The 14,588-nt window shown below is 42.3% G+C and overlaps 1 protein-coding gene across 1 annotated transcript in view; it reads left to right on the plus strand.

The window, feature by feature from the left end:
* The window catches only part of NAT8L (N-acetyltransferase 8 like), a 52,252-nt gene extending 40,095 nt beyond the window's left edge, over positions 1-12,157 (plus strand). The window contains exon 3 of the mRNA XM_081864415.1: positions 9,056-12,157. Coding sequence (XP_081720541.1) covers positions 9,056-9,423 — 368 coding nt within the window. The 3' untranslated portion in view covers positions 9,424-12,157. The remainder of the gene's footprint in view (positions 1-9,055) is intronic.
* The last annotated feature ends 2,431 nt before the right edge of the window (positions 12,158-14,588 follow it).

Raw genomic sequence — 14,588 nt, forward strand, 5'->3', positions numbered from 1 at the left:
GAAGGTAATGGGGCCCTTTATATGTCCAGCTGTCCTTTGTCAACAACAAATTGTTGCTGTTTTTTGTGTTGAACATATGCTATATGGTAATTTATAAACCTAATAGGTATCTATAGCCATTTGCACGAGTTGTCATGCAACCAGTCCATGCAGAATGTACGCACCCTACATATAAAGATAAAGGTACCCCTGACCGTTAGGTCCAGTCGCGGATGACACTGGGGTTGCGCGATCATCTCCCTCTATAGGCCGAGGGAGCTGGTGTTTGTACACATACAGCTTCCAGGTCTATTTGCACTTTGACGTGCTTTCGAACTGCTAGGTTGGCAGGAGCAGGGACCGAGCAACGGGAGCTCACCCTGTTGCAGGGATTCGAACCGCTGATCAGCAAGCCCTAGGCTCTGTGGTTTAGACCATAGCACCACCTGCGTCCCAACCCTACATACAGAAATGAGAAAACCAGTGATATTTTAGGGAGCAGGCTAGCAGGTAGGGTCCATGACTTACATTATAGGTGCCTGCACAACACAAACCACTGTTGCTGTATGTAGATTTTATTTTATTTGTTTTTTACCTTATATTTTGGAAATGTACATCCTGTTGTTTTTCCATTAAATTTTTTTTCAGCCCCCAAACAGGCATAGGCAACATTCGGCCCTCCAGATGCTTTGGCCTACAACTCCCATGATTCCTAGCTAACAGGACCAGTGGTAAGGGATGATGGGAATTGTAGTCCAAAACATCTGGAGGGCCAAAAGTTGCCTGTGCCTTGATTATAACATGGAAGATGCTGGGTGTGGAGAAGACAATGATTGGCAGCCATTATGAACTGGTCACTCCCCCCCCCCCGCTACTTTTAGAGCCTGCGCTCTCTCACTGGGAAATAAAACACAATGGAAAATAGAAAAGTACCACTTTTTTGAATTCTTATTACAGTGGTGCCCTGCAAGACGAATGCCTCGCAAGACGGAAAACCCGCTAGACGAAAGGGTTTTCCGTTTTGGAGGCGCTTCGCAAAACGAATTTTCCTATGGGCTTGCTTCGCAAGACGAAAATGTCTTGCGAGTTCCTGCGGGGTTTTTTCCCTCCCCCCCTTTTCCTAAGCCCTAAGCCGCTTATTAGCTGATCCGCTGATAAGCCGCTTATCAGCTGATCCGCTAAAAGCTGCTAAACCGCTAATAGCGCTAATCCGCTAAGCTGTCAATGGGCTTGCTTCGCAAGACGAAAAAACCGCTATAGGAAGAGCCTCACGGAACGGATTAATTTCGTCTTGCGAGGCACCACTGTATTTGAGTTCTTATTTGAATTCACTTATTTGAATGTCAAATCACAATTTCGCCCCAGTTGCTGGAAAACTGGAATTTGTACCAGGTTTTGGTTGGGACAGGTTTAGAGGTCATCGTGGCTGCTAAACCCAACTGTAAGGAAATGAATTTATCTGTGGCTCAGGTTGTAAGCCCGCATCTGAATGTGATACCAAGTGGTCATGAGCTTACCCATTTGGCATCGCTTGTACCTGGTATATCTGGAAGAGTCTCTGCTGAGTTTCTGGGAACTGGTTAATGTATTTGCTGAAATGTTTGCGTGGAGAGTAAACGCTTATCTGAACGGTTAGGGGGAAAGTTAAGGGTAATGATAAATGACAGGAGGAGGAACACAGAATTTGGTGGTTGTTTTTTCCAATTTTTTTCATATCATCTTTAGTTTTTATTTAGCAACATTCCTAAATAGAGACATAAAAAACAGTTCATGGCAAGATTTGGTTTTGGAGCTTAAATTTAATATGCAGTAGGTAAAATGCGCAAGGATACAAGACGATACCGTGAAATGTATGGAACAACAAATACAAACTTTTGTTAACACGACGGGAAACAATATTAGGTTGAGAAGATCGCACATGGGTGAAGGGAAGTAACGGGAACAGGGGGAGGGAGGTATAGGGGAGAATTTGGAAATATATGTGATTTAAGAAGTTAAGAACAAGGAGTTAAAAGAAGGAGATGAATATGAATGAAAAGCAAAATCATGTTCTTGTTTGTATTGTGGTTTATTTGGGTTGTAAAATCCTCTGGTGTAAAGAGTGTACAATTTTAAAAAAAAAAAACTTTAAAAAAATAGTTTGCTATTTAAGAAGCAATTTCTTGAGAAAACAGGATTGGGATGATATATTCAAAGCAGTAATAGAGAAATGTGGAATTCAGTTAAGCTGAGCAACTGGAAATAATAAAAGGTATTCTCATCCTGTGCTATGTTAAGGTAGTCTTACTTCAAATGATATCTCAGTATTTTACATCTTGAAAAATTAGCAAAACTATGCATATTGATAATGGTCTGAAAGGGAACGTATCTGCTTGCTTAGTAGGGCTCTCCTAAAATAAACCTATTTTTAAAATGGTGCTGCTGTTGGTGTATGATATGATGAGCTATGATCTACCAGAGAAGCCATGGACTACTTTGTTGGGTTATAGTCATGAGTTAATAAGTAAAGCATTGTGTTTTTTAATCCATCAATGGAAACTGTGGCAAGTAGATGTATGATGAAATTTTGGGTGGCAAGCGTGCAGAAATCTTGCTTGAAAAAGCTACGGGTGCTGAGGGTTAAAAATAATAATGCTTCCTGGGTTAGGAGAAGCAAGGATTTTTATTTTTATTTTAGCTCATCCTTTCCTAACTTTTTTGAAGTTTACGGACTTGTGACTATGGTTGTACTGATTTGGGACTAGAAATAGATTGAGTTTATGGCTCAATGTGAGAACTGTGAATCATGATAGCTTGATATATTGAAAACTTAAAGCATGGTGTTGATTTCTTTTGGATGCATTCTGACTGAGGGTATGGACTCGGTTACATTAGTCAAACAACAGTGTTTTAAATGTGTTTAAACATGCAACACCAGATGGCGCCGTTGAGCACAAAATTTTTCTATGTGATTTTACATTGCGTTTTTTTCTTTCTTTTGTCATGATTAACATGCCCAACCAAGCTACAGATTTCTAGCATGCCAATACTGCGTTCACAGCTGAGGTGGTCAGTTGAAATACTGGATACATGCAAGGCTTCAAAAGTAACATCTTAATTAGCATGCATCACATTAAAATTAGGCCTTAGTGAAGACAGGCTTTCCTGTGGCCTCTGCTTAAAATGTTTATTGCCCAGGCAGCTCCTTCCCCTTTTTGGGGGGAAATTGTCATAAGTTGGTTCATTCTGTAGCTTTCAATACACCTGGATCCTGTCGGTTTCAACCTGCCTTTGATAGGTAACTTGTGATTGTGCTTTTAACAGTCCTTTTCTGGAAATGTATAGAAAAACCAAACACTAAAGTCCTATAGAATCTCTCTGTGATTTTTATAAAATCTGTATTATGCAAGACTTGGAGTTCATTTGCAAGACGGCTAGCTTATTTACATCCTTCCTCTGTGAAAAGGGCAAAACAGATATGTGGAATCATAGAATATATATATATATGGTAGATCATTAAAAATACCAGAACAAAGATTTCAGAATGCCAAAATAGCCATATATGTGTTTTCATTACGCCATCTGTTTAAAAAAATCATCAGCATGCAAAAATGAAATTGCAGCTTCCAATGGAACATCTCTTTGGTTTTGCCAGTTTCTGAGGAGCAGGCAAAAAAATAAAATAAAAACAACAGCTCTGTAGGAAAACAAATAAAATGTTGATGTACTATGAAAACTATAACGTCTCCATCAGTGTCAAGCATATATGAAGCAGGCTATTCCATATGACAAGCTGAGAAACAGGGGACCAAGACTCAGCGAATGCTGTATGCAATTTAATCCGTCTCATTTTCCCAGCTATTACTATTAGTTTCTGGATTTTCCTGCACTTCCATTCCCTTTGAAACCTACTAGTCAGGTAGGCCACAAGCAAGGAAGGCGCCATATTCTCCAGTTATTGAAGATAGGCATCTTGCTGTAGTATTATCTTTAGATAACAGTTTGCTAAGACTTCCCGTTTCCTGGAAAAACAAGCAAAGAAACTGTAAAAGCTCGGGATATATACGTTTGGCTGCAGCAAGCAGAAGACCAAAACAGGCAAACATCAGGAAATCTCCCACAAATATACAAATGCAAACGCCTAACGAAGCAGTTGGAGTTAGCAAAGAAGTAATTAACTCAAGTCAGCCTATGACAGCACTCCAGAAAGCCACATTTTGCTCTAGTGTTTGAGAGTTGTACTTTCCATGCGCAATTCAGGCCTTGCTTTGCTGTAAATAAAAATTGCCCTTTTCCCTTATGGGGTATCCAAGAGCCCATATAGAGTCCTTACATAGGTTCCCTATTGGTAGGAGAAGATAACAGAGGCCAACCAGAGAATATTGAGAAGCAAAGCAGCTAGTAAGCTTGATCTTTATTAATCTGTTGCAACAGGGTGCTCCCCTCACTCGCAGGAGAGGAATAGGATCTAGAAAAATGGTGTGCAACGCCTTATAAAGACTTTTGAAATTGCCACCCTGTAGATCAAGACCACCCCCAGAAACATCATACATACATCACAGAAGGGGTGTAACCTAAGACCACCCCTCAGATACATCATACCTACATCACAGAAAAGGCGGTCTAAAACAGAAATTTGAATGTTGTTTTTCTCCTCTCGTTTATCTCCTGTCTGGCAGGTTACTTGATTGGATTATTATTATTATTGCCAGTCTTTTGTAATGATAAATACTTAGTTCCTGGTCCAGGTCACAGGCTCACACCCTATTCATATCTTGAATGTGCCCTTAAGGCAGGATTTGTGAGGAAAGAGACAATGGGGATGTTTCCCACTTTGACCTTGCAGAGAAAACATTTGCTCAGTTTAGGAATCAAAATGGTTCCAGGTCGGTCTTCCTGTGCTGATCTATGTATGTGCTTGGTTGGTACGCTTATGAACATTACCATATATCTAAGACCATAAAATTCCTATCACAGCTTGTCCTCAGCACACAAACCGTAATGATCCGATACCGTCAGCGGCGTAGCGTGGGTTATCAGCACCCGGGGCAAGGCAAGTAATTTGCGCCCCCTAACCCGGGGCAAGGCAAGTACAGTAATTTACTCTCCCAAGCAGCAGCAGCGAGGCTTCTCTTTCCCCCACGCTCTCCCGGAGCTGCCTCTTTTCTTTCCTTTTTTCCCTTTCTCCAAGGCTTTTCGCTTTCTCTCCTTAATTGATTCCCCCTCCACACCGCGGCGTTTCCTGGCTGCTTCCCCCCCTTCCCCTCTCTCTCCTCCTCGCTCTGCTTGCCTTGCCCTGCCCTGCCTGAGGGCGCCCTGAGGAGACTCCGCTCTCCTTTTTGACCAGGCGAGGTGGAAAAAAGGGAAAAGTCTCTTCCCGCCCCCTCGCCAGACTCCCTGCTCGGCTCGGCTCACTACCCAGGCGGCCAGTGGAGAGAGAGCCGCATAAAGCTCCTCTCCCTCTGCTTCGCCAAGCTGTCAAAGCCCGGCAGCAGCGGCAACGGCAGCAGCAGGCGCAGCCAGACCCCCGCCAGCCAGCCAGCCCGCCCGCCTGCCCGGCTTCCTCTCCTTTTTTTGCCCGCGGCAAAAGGCTTCGCTCTCCCCCTTCCGAGACCTCCTCGCCAAGCCGAGCGAGCGCGGGCTCCCTAACCCGTGGATTTTAGTAGGGGCAGAGAGCTGCTAGTGCGAGTGCACCCCCCGCCCATGTTGCGCCCGGTGCGGCCGGCACCCCTGGCACCCCCCACGCTACGCCACTGGATACCGTACATTGTCTCTCATAAAACACTTCCCGCTTTATAGTTTTTGCACATTATTTGGGGGGGGGTTAAGGTTTTGTGGCCCAGCAGCAGCCTCAGGATGCCGGATGCTGACCCCGTTGCTGTTTTCCCTGCTCACGCTGTTAAGTTGTGGGTTGACATTGCAGACGACACAGCGATTTCTCCAAGTAGCTCTTTATTTCGTAAGCTGGAATAGAACTGACTGCAAACAGCTCAGCCGGCCTGCTTTTATAGGCAGCCGGCTGTCAACATTGTAGCAACAACAGCCCAGAGTTCCCGCCTAAAATAACTGACGTGGACCTGAGTGAAAACTATTTACAGACCTGAGTGAAAACTATATACAGTATCCCCCTGCTGGCCCAGGGTGAAACTTCACTACATAACACACGCAATCCCAATGAACTACAAACACACAAAGCTTTATTTTTATTTTAGCTTCCATCCTTTTTTATCGTTACCATGTGGGAACCAATCCTGAGTGTTATGTACTGAAGTTCTCACCCTGGGCCAGCAGGGGGATACTGTAGATAGTTATGCAAATAAGGGATCGAAAGTGACGTTCAGTGATTGGATAGTTTTAGAAAATTGTTACAGTTACGTTGTAGTGGAGCTCTATATAAGCAGGCTGACTGAACCCTTCAGTTCAGTTCTGTTCTGGCCTGTGAAGAGCTGTTTGAAGAATCGCTGTCGTCTGATATGTTCACCCACAACTTAACACTGCGAGAGGACCATTTTCAAGCTATGCTCTTTGCTCCGTTAAGGGCATGGACTGGCTGAATTGTGTGGTGAGATGTGGGGGACAATGTGTAATGTATCAGTGACCTCGGAGAGTTTTATAAGGTCCAGGGCCTTATAGATTTTGCACCTCTATAATAAAGTCCATCAAATAGCTTGCAAGGAGAGAGAAGAAGCAAGGTTAAACTTCACAGGAGTGTTTCACTCTTTAAGAATGCATTCGTTTGTTTGTGAATATTATTACCCGTAATGTTTGCCTTCTGATTTAGCAGAAATAATATTTAAATGCACGTGCGTTTCTCGTCCCTGTGAATATTATTTCAAAGCCTAGCCTCAAATCTTGGGCTATGACGGTGAGAAGCGCTGGATTACGACGGCACAAGATAGTAAGAAACGGATGACAACTTTTCTTCCTGCCTTTCAAATCTATTCTAAGACAAAAATCAAATCAAATTGTGGAGCGATATCAGAGGGTCATGTTCACTCAGAGCTCTCAAAATATCATTTAGGTTGCAATGCTATCCCCACTTACCTGGGAGCAAGCCTTGTTGATTAATGAGACTTACTTCTGAGTGAACATCAGTATAAGTTTATTAGTTTCTGCAGCAGACTTGGAAGCGCTTAAGAAATATAAGAAAGTGCATCATTCATTAGCTGAGTTCTAAAGCAACTTCTAGGAAAAAGCAAACAAACCTCAAAGCTTAAAAAGAAATTCAAACTGTGCTGTATGTACATGATAGCAGAAGGAAAACATACCTTGTGGTTTTTGCCATGGTGTACGTGGGAGTTCGTATTTTACCACTTGGTGCCATCTGTATCATCCTGCTTAGGTGTGCTGATCTTCCTTTGCTCTCCTAGATTTCTGATTATTGCAGAAGTATGGTGAGATTGTCCTCACCAGTTTGCAGGACAGGAAAAGACAACTGGTGATGACCAAGTGACTGGTTTCATCCTAGGTTAAGCGAGCGATTAGATGAGGAAAAACAAACAAGGGCACCGGCCGGTCTGCCTAAAAGGACGGCTCGCTTTTGATGCCAGTTTGGCAAGTTAAATTAAAAAACAGCAACACCAAATTCATTGTCTCATTACAAATGAGGAACAGGAGCAAATTAATGGAAGGGAGTTCTGTCGTTCATAACAGCTAAATAAAATAAAAAAATTCCTTCCAGTAGCACCTTAAAGACCAACTGAGTTAGTTCTAGGTATGAGCTTTCGTGTGCATGCACACTTCTTCAGATACCATCTGAAGAAGTGTGCATGCACACGAAAGCTCATACCTAGAACTAACTCAGTTGGTCTTTAAGGTGCTACTGGAAGGAATTTTTTTATTTTGTTTTGACCATGGCAGACCAACACGGCTACCTATCTGTAACAGCTAAATAGAAACAGACAATGAGGATGTATTGTGGAGGAGGGCTGTCATCTTATGCTCTTAGCTGAAGATGAGAAAAATAGGAGCATTGCAAACTCCACTGGACAGGAAAATACATTTTCCTGGCCTGCCAGGTCCATCATTGCAGCCCCAAGCCCCCGCTGCATTATGTGAGTAAGACATTCATCAGGCCTTGCTAGAAAAAGGTTGAGGCTCTACTATACTGTAGTGAGAAAAAAACGGCAATATACAGTGATACCTTGGTTCTCAAACTTAATCCGTTCTGGAAGTCCATTCCAAAACCAAGGCGCACTTTCTCATAGCAAGTAATGCAAAATGGATTAATCCGTTCCAGACTTTTAAAAACAACCCCTAAAACATCAATTTAACATGAATTTTACTGTCTAACGAGACCATTGAGCCATAAAATGAAAGCAATAATCAATGTACCGTACTATAAAATAAATAAGACAGTATTGTAGATGATCAAAATTAAAATTTTATTTATTTATTACCTGCACTGATGATAGTTGTTATTTGGATGGGGGGCTTTTATCCATTTCCGCAGTCATACAATCAATCAGTAGCTGAGCTGGGTTCCACAGGGCCACAAAAACGAATTAACCGAAAAAGCCTCAAAAATGCCAAATAAATAGCAAAAACAAAAGCACCAAACTTAATCTGTTCCGGAAGTCCGCTTGACTTCCGAAATATTCGAAAACCAAGGCGCAGCTTCTGATTGGTGCAGGCGCCCTGGAAACAGTAGCTGACAGCCACATCGGACGTTCAGCTTCCAAAAAACGTTCGACAACTGGAACACTTACTTCTGGGTTTTCAGTGTTTGGGAACCAAGGCATTTGAGTACCAAGACGTTTGTGAACCAAGGTACCACTGTATTCATAAGATTCTCAGGTGACGAGAGTTACACAGCCAATTTTCTGGTTCTTCAGGGTCACAGGTTTTTTTTACACTAGGTATCAAGAACCACTGATGGAGCTCGCAGGAACGCAAGCGCAGAAATGTTAGAGGGAACCTTCTAGAAAAGTGCCACCTCTGCTTGGTTTTTGCTCTCGAGGGCAAACTGTTTCATATTGACTGTTGCTCTGAGCTCGGAAAGAAATAGGGAAAACGTCCGATAAACCCCAGAGATGTGTATTTGAAGAAGCCTTTTGTGTTTTGTTTCCCAGATTCACATGTTGCTTTGTACCTGCAGGTTCCTGCTTCTGGGTGGCCGTGCTGAACGGCAACGTGGTGGGCATCGTAGCCGCGAGGGGCAACGAGGAAGACAACACGGTGGAGCTGCGCCGCATGTCGGTCGACTCCAAATACCGCGGAAAAGGGATCGCCAAAGCTCTGGGTCGGAAGGTGGTTGAGTTTGCCATGGTCAATAACTACTCGTCGATTGTACTGGGAACCACGGCGGTCAAGGTGGCGGCTCACAAGTTGTACGAGTCTTTGGGATTCAAGCATGTGGGTGTCGCCGAAGACTACAAACTGCCTGGGATGACACATTCTATTCTAGAGCAAATGTTTTTCCAGCTACGCTTCCACCGCTACTGCCTGCAGCTACGCGAAGAATAATAATAATAATAAAACCCGCCCCACGTTTATTTCATTCCTCCCCAAAATCTTTTCTGCCTGTGTTTTGTGGGAGTTTTGCCATTGTTTGTTTGCAGGTTGCCTTTTGTTTTCTTTTATTTCCCCCCACCCCTGTTCCATCATTTCATCCCACCCCTCTTCATTTGCTTTGTACAGATGTACAAACAAAGGCTCCCTTTTTTCCCCCTGACATGCTTGTAGAGTGACGGTGCTAAATGCGGGAGGTTATGGCGGACTGCTCTAAAGGCGCGTACGTTTGCCCGACAGCCTAGGAGTTCAGGATGAGACCACCCTCTCCCCTCCTGCCCTCTCTATGCCTTGCCCAGGTTACCTACATAAGCACAGGAACTTTAAACGCATAACAATATAGCTTGTCCGGTGTGTGTCGTAAATAGAATATCCGCTCCCCCCCGCCCCGCCCTCCCAAAATATTAACAAAAGCATAGTAATACTTCATGATACAGCTAAGTGCAGAAATTTTACTTGAATGCATTTTTCAGTATTTCATGGACAGGTATGCATTCGTTTTACCATGACATATTGATTAATAATACTGAAAGAAAAATGTGGAAAAAAAACCCTGCTTGCTATAATGCATGAAAAGGAAGTTTTTGCATGTATACAAACACACAGCACTGCCAAGTCGGCTCTCTGATCTTGCACTTTTTCGATGTACCTCATTCTGTCAGCTGTCTGAAAGAATCTCGGTGCATCTGATAACTATGACTTGTTCTTTTATCCTCATTTCCTTCTTAAGCCAGCAAAAAGACTTGAAGTATTTTGAACCCTGAGCCCAGTGTAATATATGTAAATTGTTGAAATATCATCTGCGCTGATGTATATATAACCTGCAGTTCTGTGCCAGACATCTGTATATGCAGTAGAAATCCTTCTGGTTTAATTTTATATTATTATTTTTTTTGTCACCATGTATAGCTTTGTTTATTATTCTTTGCTTCCTTTATTCAAGCTCTAGCTTTTGCCGACTCGTTTCACAGAGGCAAAATGGAGGCTTCTATTTCTATGGCAACACACCTGTATGCTGCTATGTGCACCAAAATCTATGCTTCAGAAAAGCAATATGCAAAAGACAGATAACTCTAAGTGGCAAGTTTGGCTGAAAGCAGCAGGGGAAACTAAAATGCTCCTTCAACCAACTGCTAGTGGCATAAATATAGACAGCCTGCCATTAAAAGTAACTGCTGCTTTTTAAAGATGTCAGATTTGTGAACTGTACAGTACAGTGCAAGCAGCAATGCAACACAGATTTGGCATGTGTCTGTAGCGCCCGTCACACAAAAAACAACAACAACCAAGGTTACAGCTTCTTCTATAACTTACTTTAATAAACAGCAACTTTGCATGACGTATATCTTGACTTGAGGGAAATCAGAATGTTTTAAACTTTAAAATGTGATATATCAGAAATGATAAGTACATTTCTGGTTGCACTGAGTTTGGGTGGGCCAGAAGAGTCTGCTTTTTAAAGGGAAACCCCATTTAACGTATTTCCTCGTTTTGTTTTGTTTTTAAACCGCCTCGATAGAAATTAGGTTAAATGTTTGAGGGTACCGTTTCAAAGATGTGATAAGGGAAGAACTCAAAGGAGGAAGTGATTCTTTCTAGAACCAGAAATGCTCAAGGGCAAAAAGTAGGTCTCTGCCCATTGACGCAAAGACGGGATGTTTTCTGTGTATGCAGAAAAATTGGTAGGGTCAAGACGAGAATGGCTGTTGCCCTCATTATTCCTCCAACCAACATGGAGAAGGCAGCTTCTATTTTCTCCTTATCCAAGAGAGGGTGTATTTCATGGAAGACAAATGTCACTGATAGGTCTCTACCAGACGACCTTTTTATTGATTTGTTTGCACAAATTCGCAGGGAGGTTAGACATTGGTGATTTCACGGAGCATTCATTCTAATTTGTTTCTGGGGAAGTTGTACAAGATGGCATCAGGTCGTTGGTTATTCCACACTGAATTTCCCCATCACTTTCCGTACTGCAAAAAAAAAGTCCAATCTGAGGGGAGGGGAGTTTCTTGCGCAAGATCGCCAAATCAACTTTAATTGCACGACCCGAATTCGCAGGTATATGATTGAATCTCGCCCCCAAAATAGTGACATCCTGGAAGCATCCATAGTCCTATTCCTAGCACAGAGCAAGAGGAGCCATTATAACCTCCATGCACACGATAAGATCTCAGCCAAATAAAGTGGTAAGAATAATTCACAAAAGCCAAAATATTTTTATTTTTATTTTTAACTACTTAATGCCTTGTCAGTGTTGGTATTCTTCCTGCCTCAGACATTGCTATACCTAAGAATGGCAGGCATCCAACTATGTCCCAGCAATAAAAACAAATTGATTAGTAATATAGATTAAATTTGATTTACAGAATGTACTTATTGGAACTGAGTGTGTGTGGACACGGAATGTATTTTTTAAAAATTTCTATGCTGTACATTTCTCCTGAAGCTAAAATGTGTATCGTGGGAAGGTGTAGAATAGAGGTGTAAAGTGTACAGAAATTGGTATAATATTTTCTAGCTGTTTTCAGTGATTTCATTAAACTGCATAACACAGAATAATATAAAGTATTAGGAAAAAAGTGAAAGAAAATGACTGCTTGTGCCTTTTAATCTTCTCTCCCCCTCCCTCCTGTGTTGTCACTACGCTAAATGATTCCTGGAGAATTAAATCATGCTTTATAGCCCAGTTTGAATGAGCGGGGGGTGTGGGGGTGGGAATGAGAGTGGCCCATAGTTCATAAAGTGAATATTATTTCCAACATCATGTTAGACTAACAGCATGCTCCACATGTCATTCAGGAGAACCCATAAAAAAACACATTAAAGTCTTCAAAGACAAAAGGCCATCGGCGCCACCGTTCATCTCACGGCACTCTTTTTGACGTAGTCTTCATCTGTGGTTTTATTCATTGGCCTGATAGAAAACTGTTAACAATACCAAGCTCAGCTCACCATAACTGGAATGAAGTAGCCATGGGAGCCCTCACCTCTACAAGCAAACATTTACGTCTCAAAGGGCAAAAAGGTTCTCCTAGTGTCGTCTTCTTCGATGATGCCTCAGAGCTGAGTAAGATTGTCTTCCATAAACACGGTTTTAACAATGAGTCCATAAGTGACTGTGGAGGCCAATTCTGGATCCACACGTCCTTCCACAGTGGGGACATAGGTTTCCGGGCAGGATTGATCACGGTGTGGATTTGCCAAGCGTGCCTTCCTCTTAGCACGTTTCTCCCTTGCGTCCTGAGTTTTAGTATCTTCAGAGCCCATGACACCTTTGGTAAAGGCTGTTCTCCAGTTGGAGTGCTCGCAGGCCAGTGTTTCCCAATCGTTGGTGTTTATACTACATTTTTTAAAGATTTAAGATTTTTTTAAGATTTGCCTTGTTGACCACCAGCACTATGCTTTCCATTTTTAAGTTCTCCTAGTGTGGAACCCCTCTAATGACCCAATGGATTTTGTTCATAAAGTGCCTTCATTTTTGCATGTCTGTGTGTCATCACTGGAACAGGACCCAAATATGGGTGGCATAACAACCTCTGAACACATTTATGCAATGCACAACTCAGCCTAGGAACCAAACCTTGCGCTTAGCTATCTCTGCTCATCCATAAGTTTAGTATAACCTGCCCCTACTTCTTCAAGAGGCAAATCTGGCCTATAGATTCAGCAGTGTCTGCCTTATACTTCTTTAGTGTTCTGGCGATGAGCACTGTTTTTGGTTGCCATAGCCCTGGTCTACAGAAAACGAGTGGCACCCTAATAAGTCTGCCTAAATGTACGTTTGTGCCTATGGGCTTTCAGTAGTGTTCTTGACCTGACCTTGCCACTTCCACCACCATAGAACTCTAAATAATAATGTGGCTAAATTGCTGGTACTCTGAATACTTTGGCTGTGTATCGGTGGCAGAACCTCTCTCACACAATCAACTGTTGTCTCACTAATGCCAAAGACGGTCGTGACAGCTGATGTGAGTTCTTTCTGTTGCATTGTATAGATGACATAGCCAACCAAACCCAAAGACCCTCATCTGGCCATTATTTCAACCCTAAATCTGGGAATGAACGGGTTACTTACACTTACACAAGGTGTGGCGCCATGATTTGTGTAGGGCAAAAATTCTCTCTTTAAGAATAAATATTTTTATTGCTTTTCCAATATCATTCCAATAACAGCCTTGTTATAGCAATGCCAATTTTATCCAGTTAATACAATCATTAAAACCAATTGTTTATATACCAAATTCTACAATTTAGTTAAAGTGGCCTCCTCATGTGCTAGATTTGATGGCTTCCTCTTTGTTTTTTTCATTTTCTGCGTTCCAAGAGCTTAATAATTTCAATTACATTCCCTTCAAGATAATAATCCCTTATACCACGGCTACCATCTTATGGTTTCAATTCATGTTAATATATTAAGTACTTTATAAAGTGAGGTACTCCAACTGGATTGATAGTTCTTTCCTGAGTGTGCTAATTCTCCCCCTCCCCCAATGATGTTGTCCCAACATAAATGGTGTTGTGTCCTTCATTCCTCCAACTGTTGATCTTTCCCGTCATGAATCAGGGGAAGCGGTTGTGTCACAGTTTTCCAAAAGCCTCTACATCGCTTTGTCCCATGATTCAGGATCTTGTAGAGACAAACTGTCCTCGCTATTATTATTTTTCAACCTAGGAAGAGTGGTCCTGATTCCGGAGGGCAAAAATTCCCATTCTCCCCGGTTGAACTTGTGAGGTCCTGTCTGGTCTGCCCCATCAAAGTTGTGATAAATGATGGTGCCTTAGAAAAGTGAGCTGCCTTTGAACTGTCAGATCTGATCTGGTGCAGGGATGTCAGTGCTGTCTAACCACTCAGAAACTATCACCACAGCACAATCAAACTGAACATGAGTGAGTAGAATGTTTACCAGAAATTATGAACTGAGTGGTTGGCTGCAATGGACAGAAAAAAGCTTTTCAACCTCTTAGTATTAGAATTTAGGTCCTTCAGATTAAGTTGATTTGTGATAGGTTTAAGGACTCAAAAGGAAGAGCTTCATGTGAAGCAGAATTGGCATACGGAAATCATAATCACAAAATATGGGGGTTGCCACTAGCTTAGATGGTTTCTAAACTTGGCC

This window comes from Podarcis erhardii (genome assembly GCF_964252035.2).
Source record: "Podarcis erhardii genome assembly, chromosome: 5".
Taxonomy (NCBI): domain Eukaryota; kingdom Metazoa; phylum Chordata; class Lepidosauria; order Squamata; family Lacertidae; genus Podarcis; species Podarcis erhardii.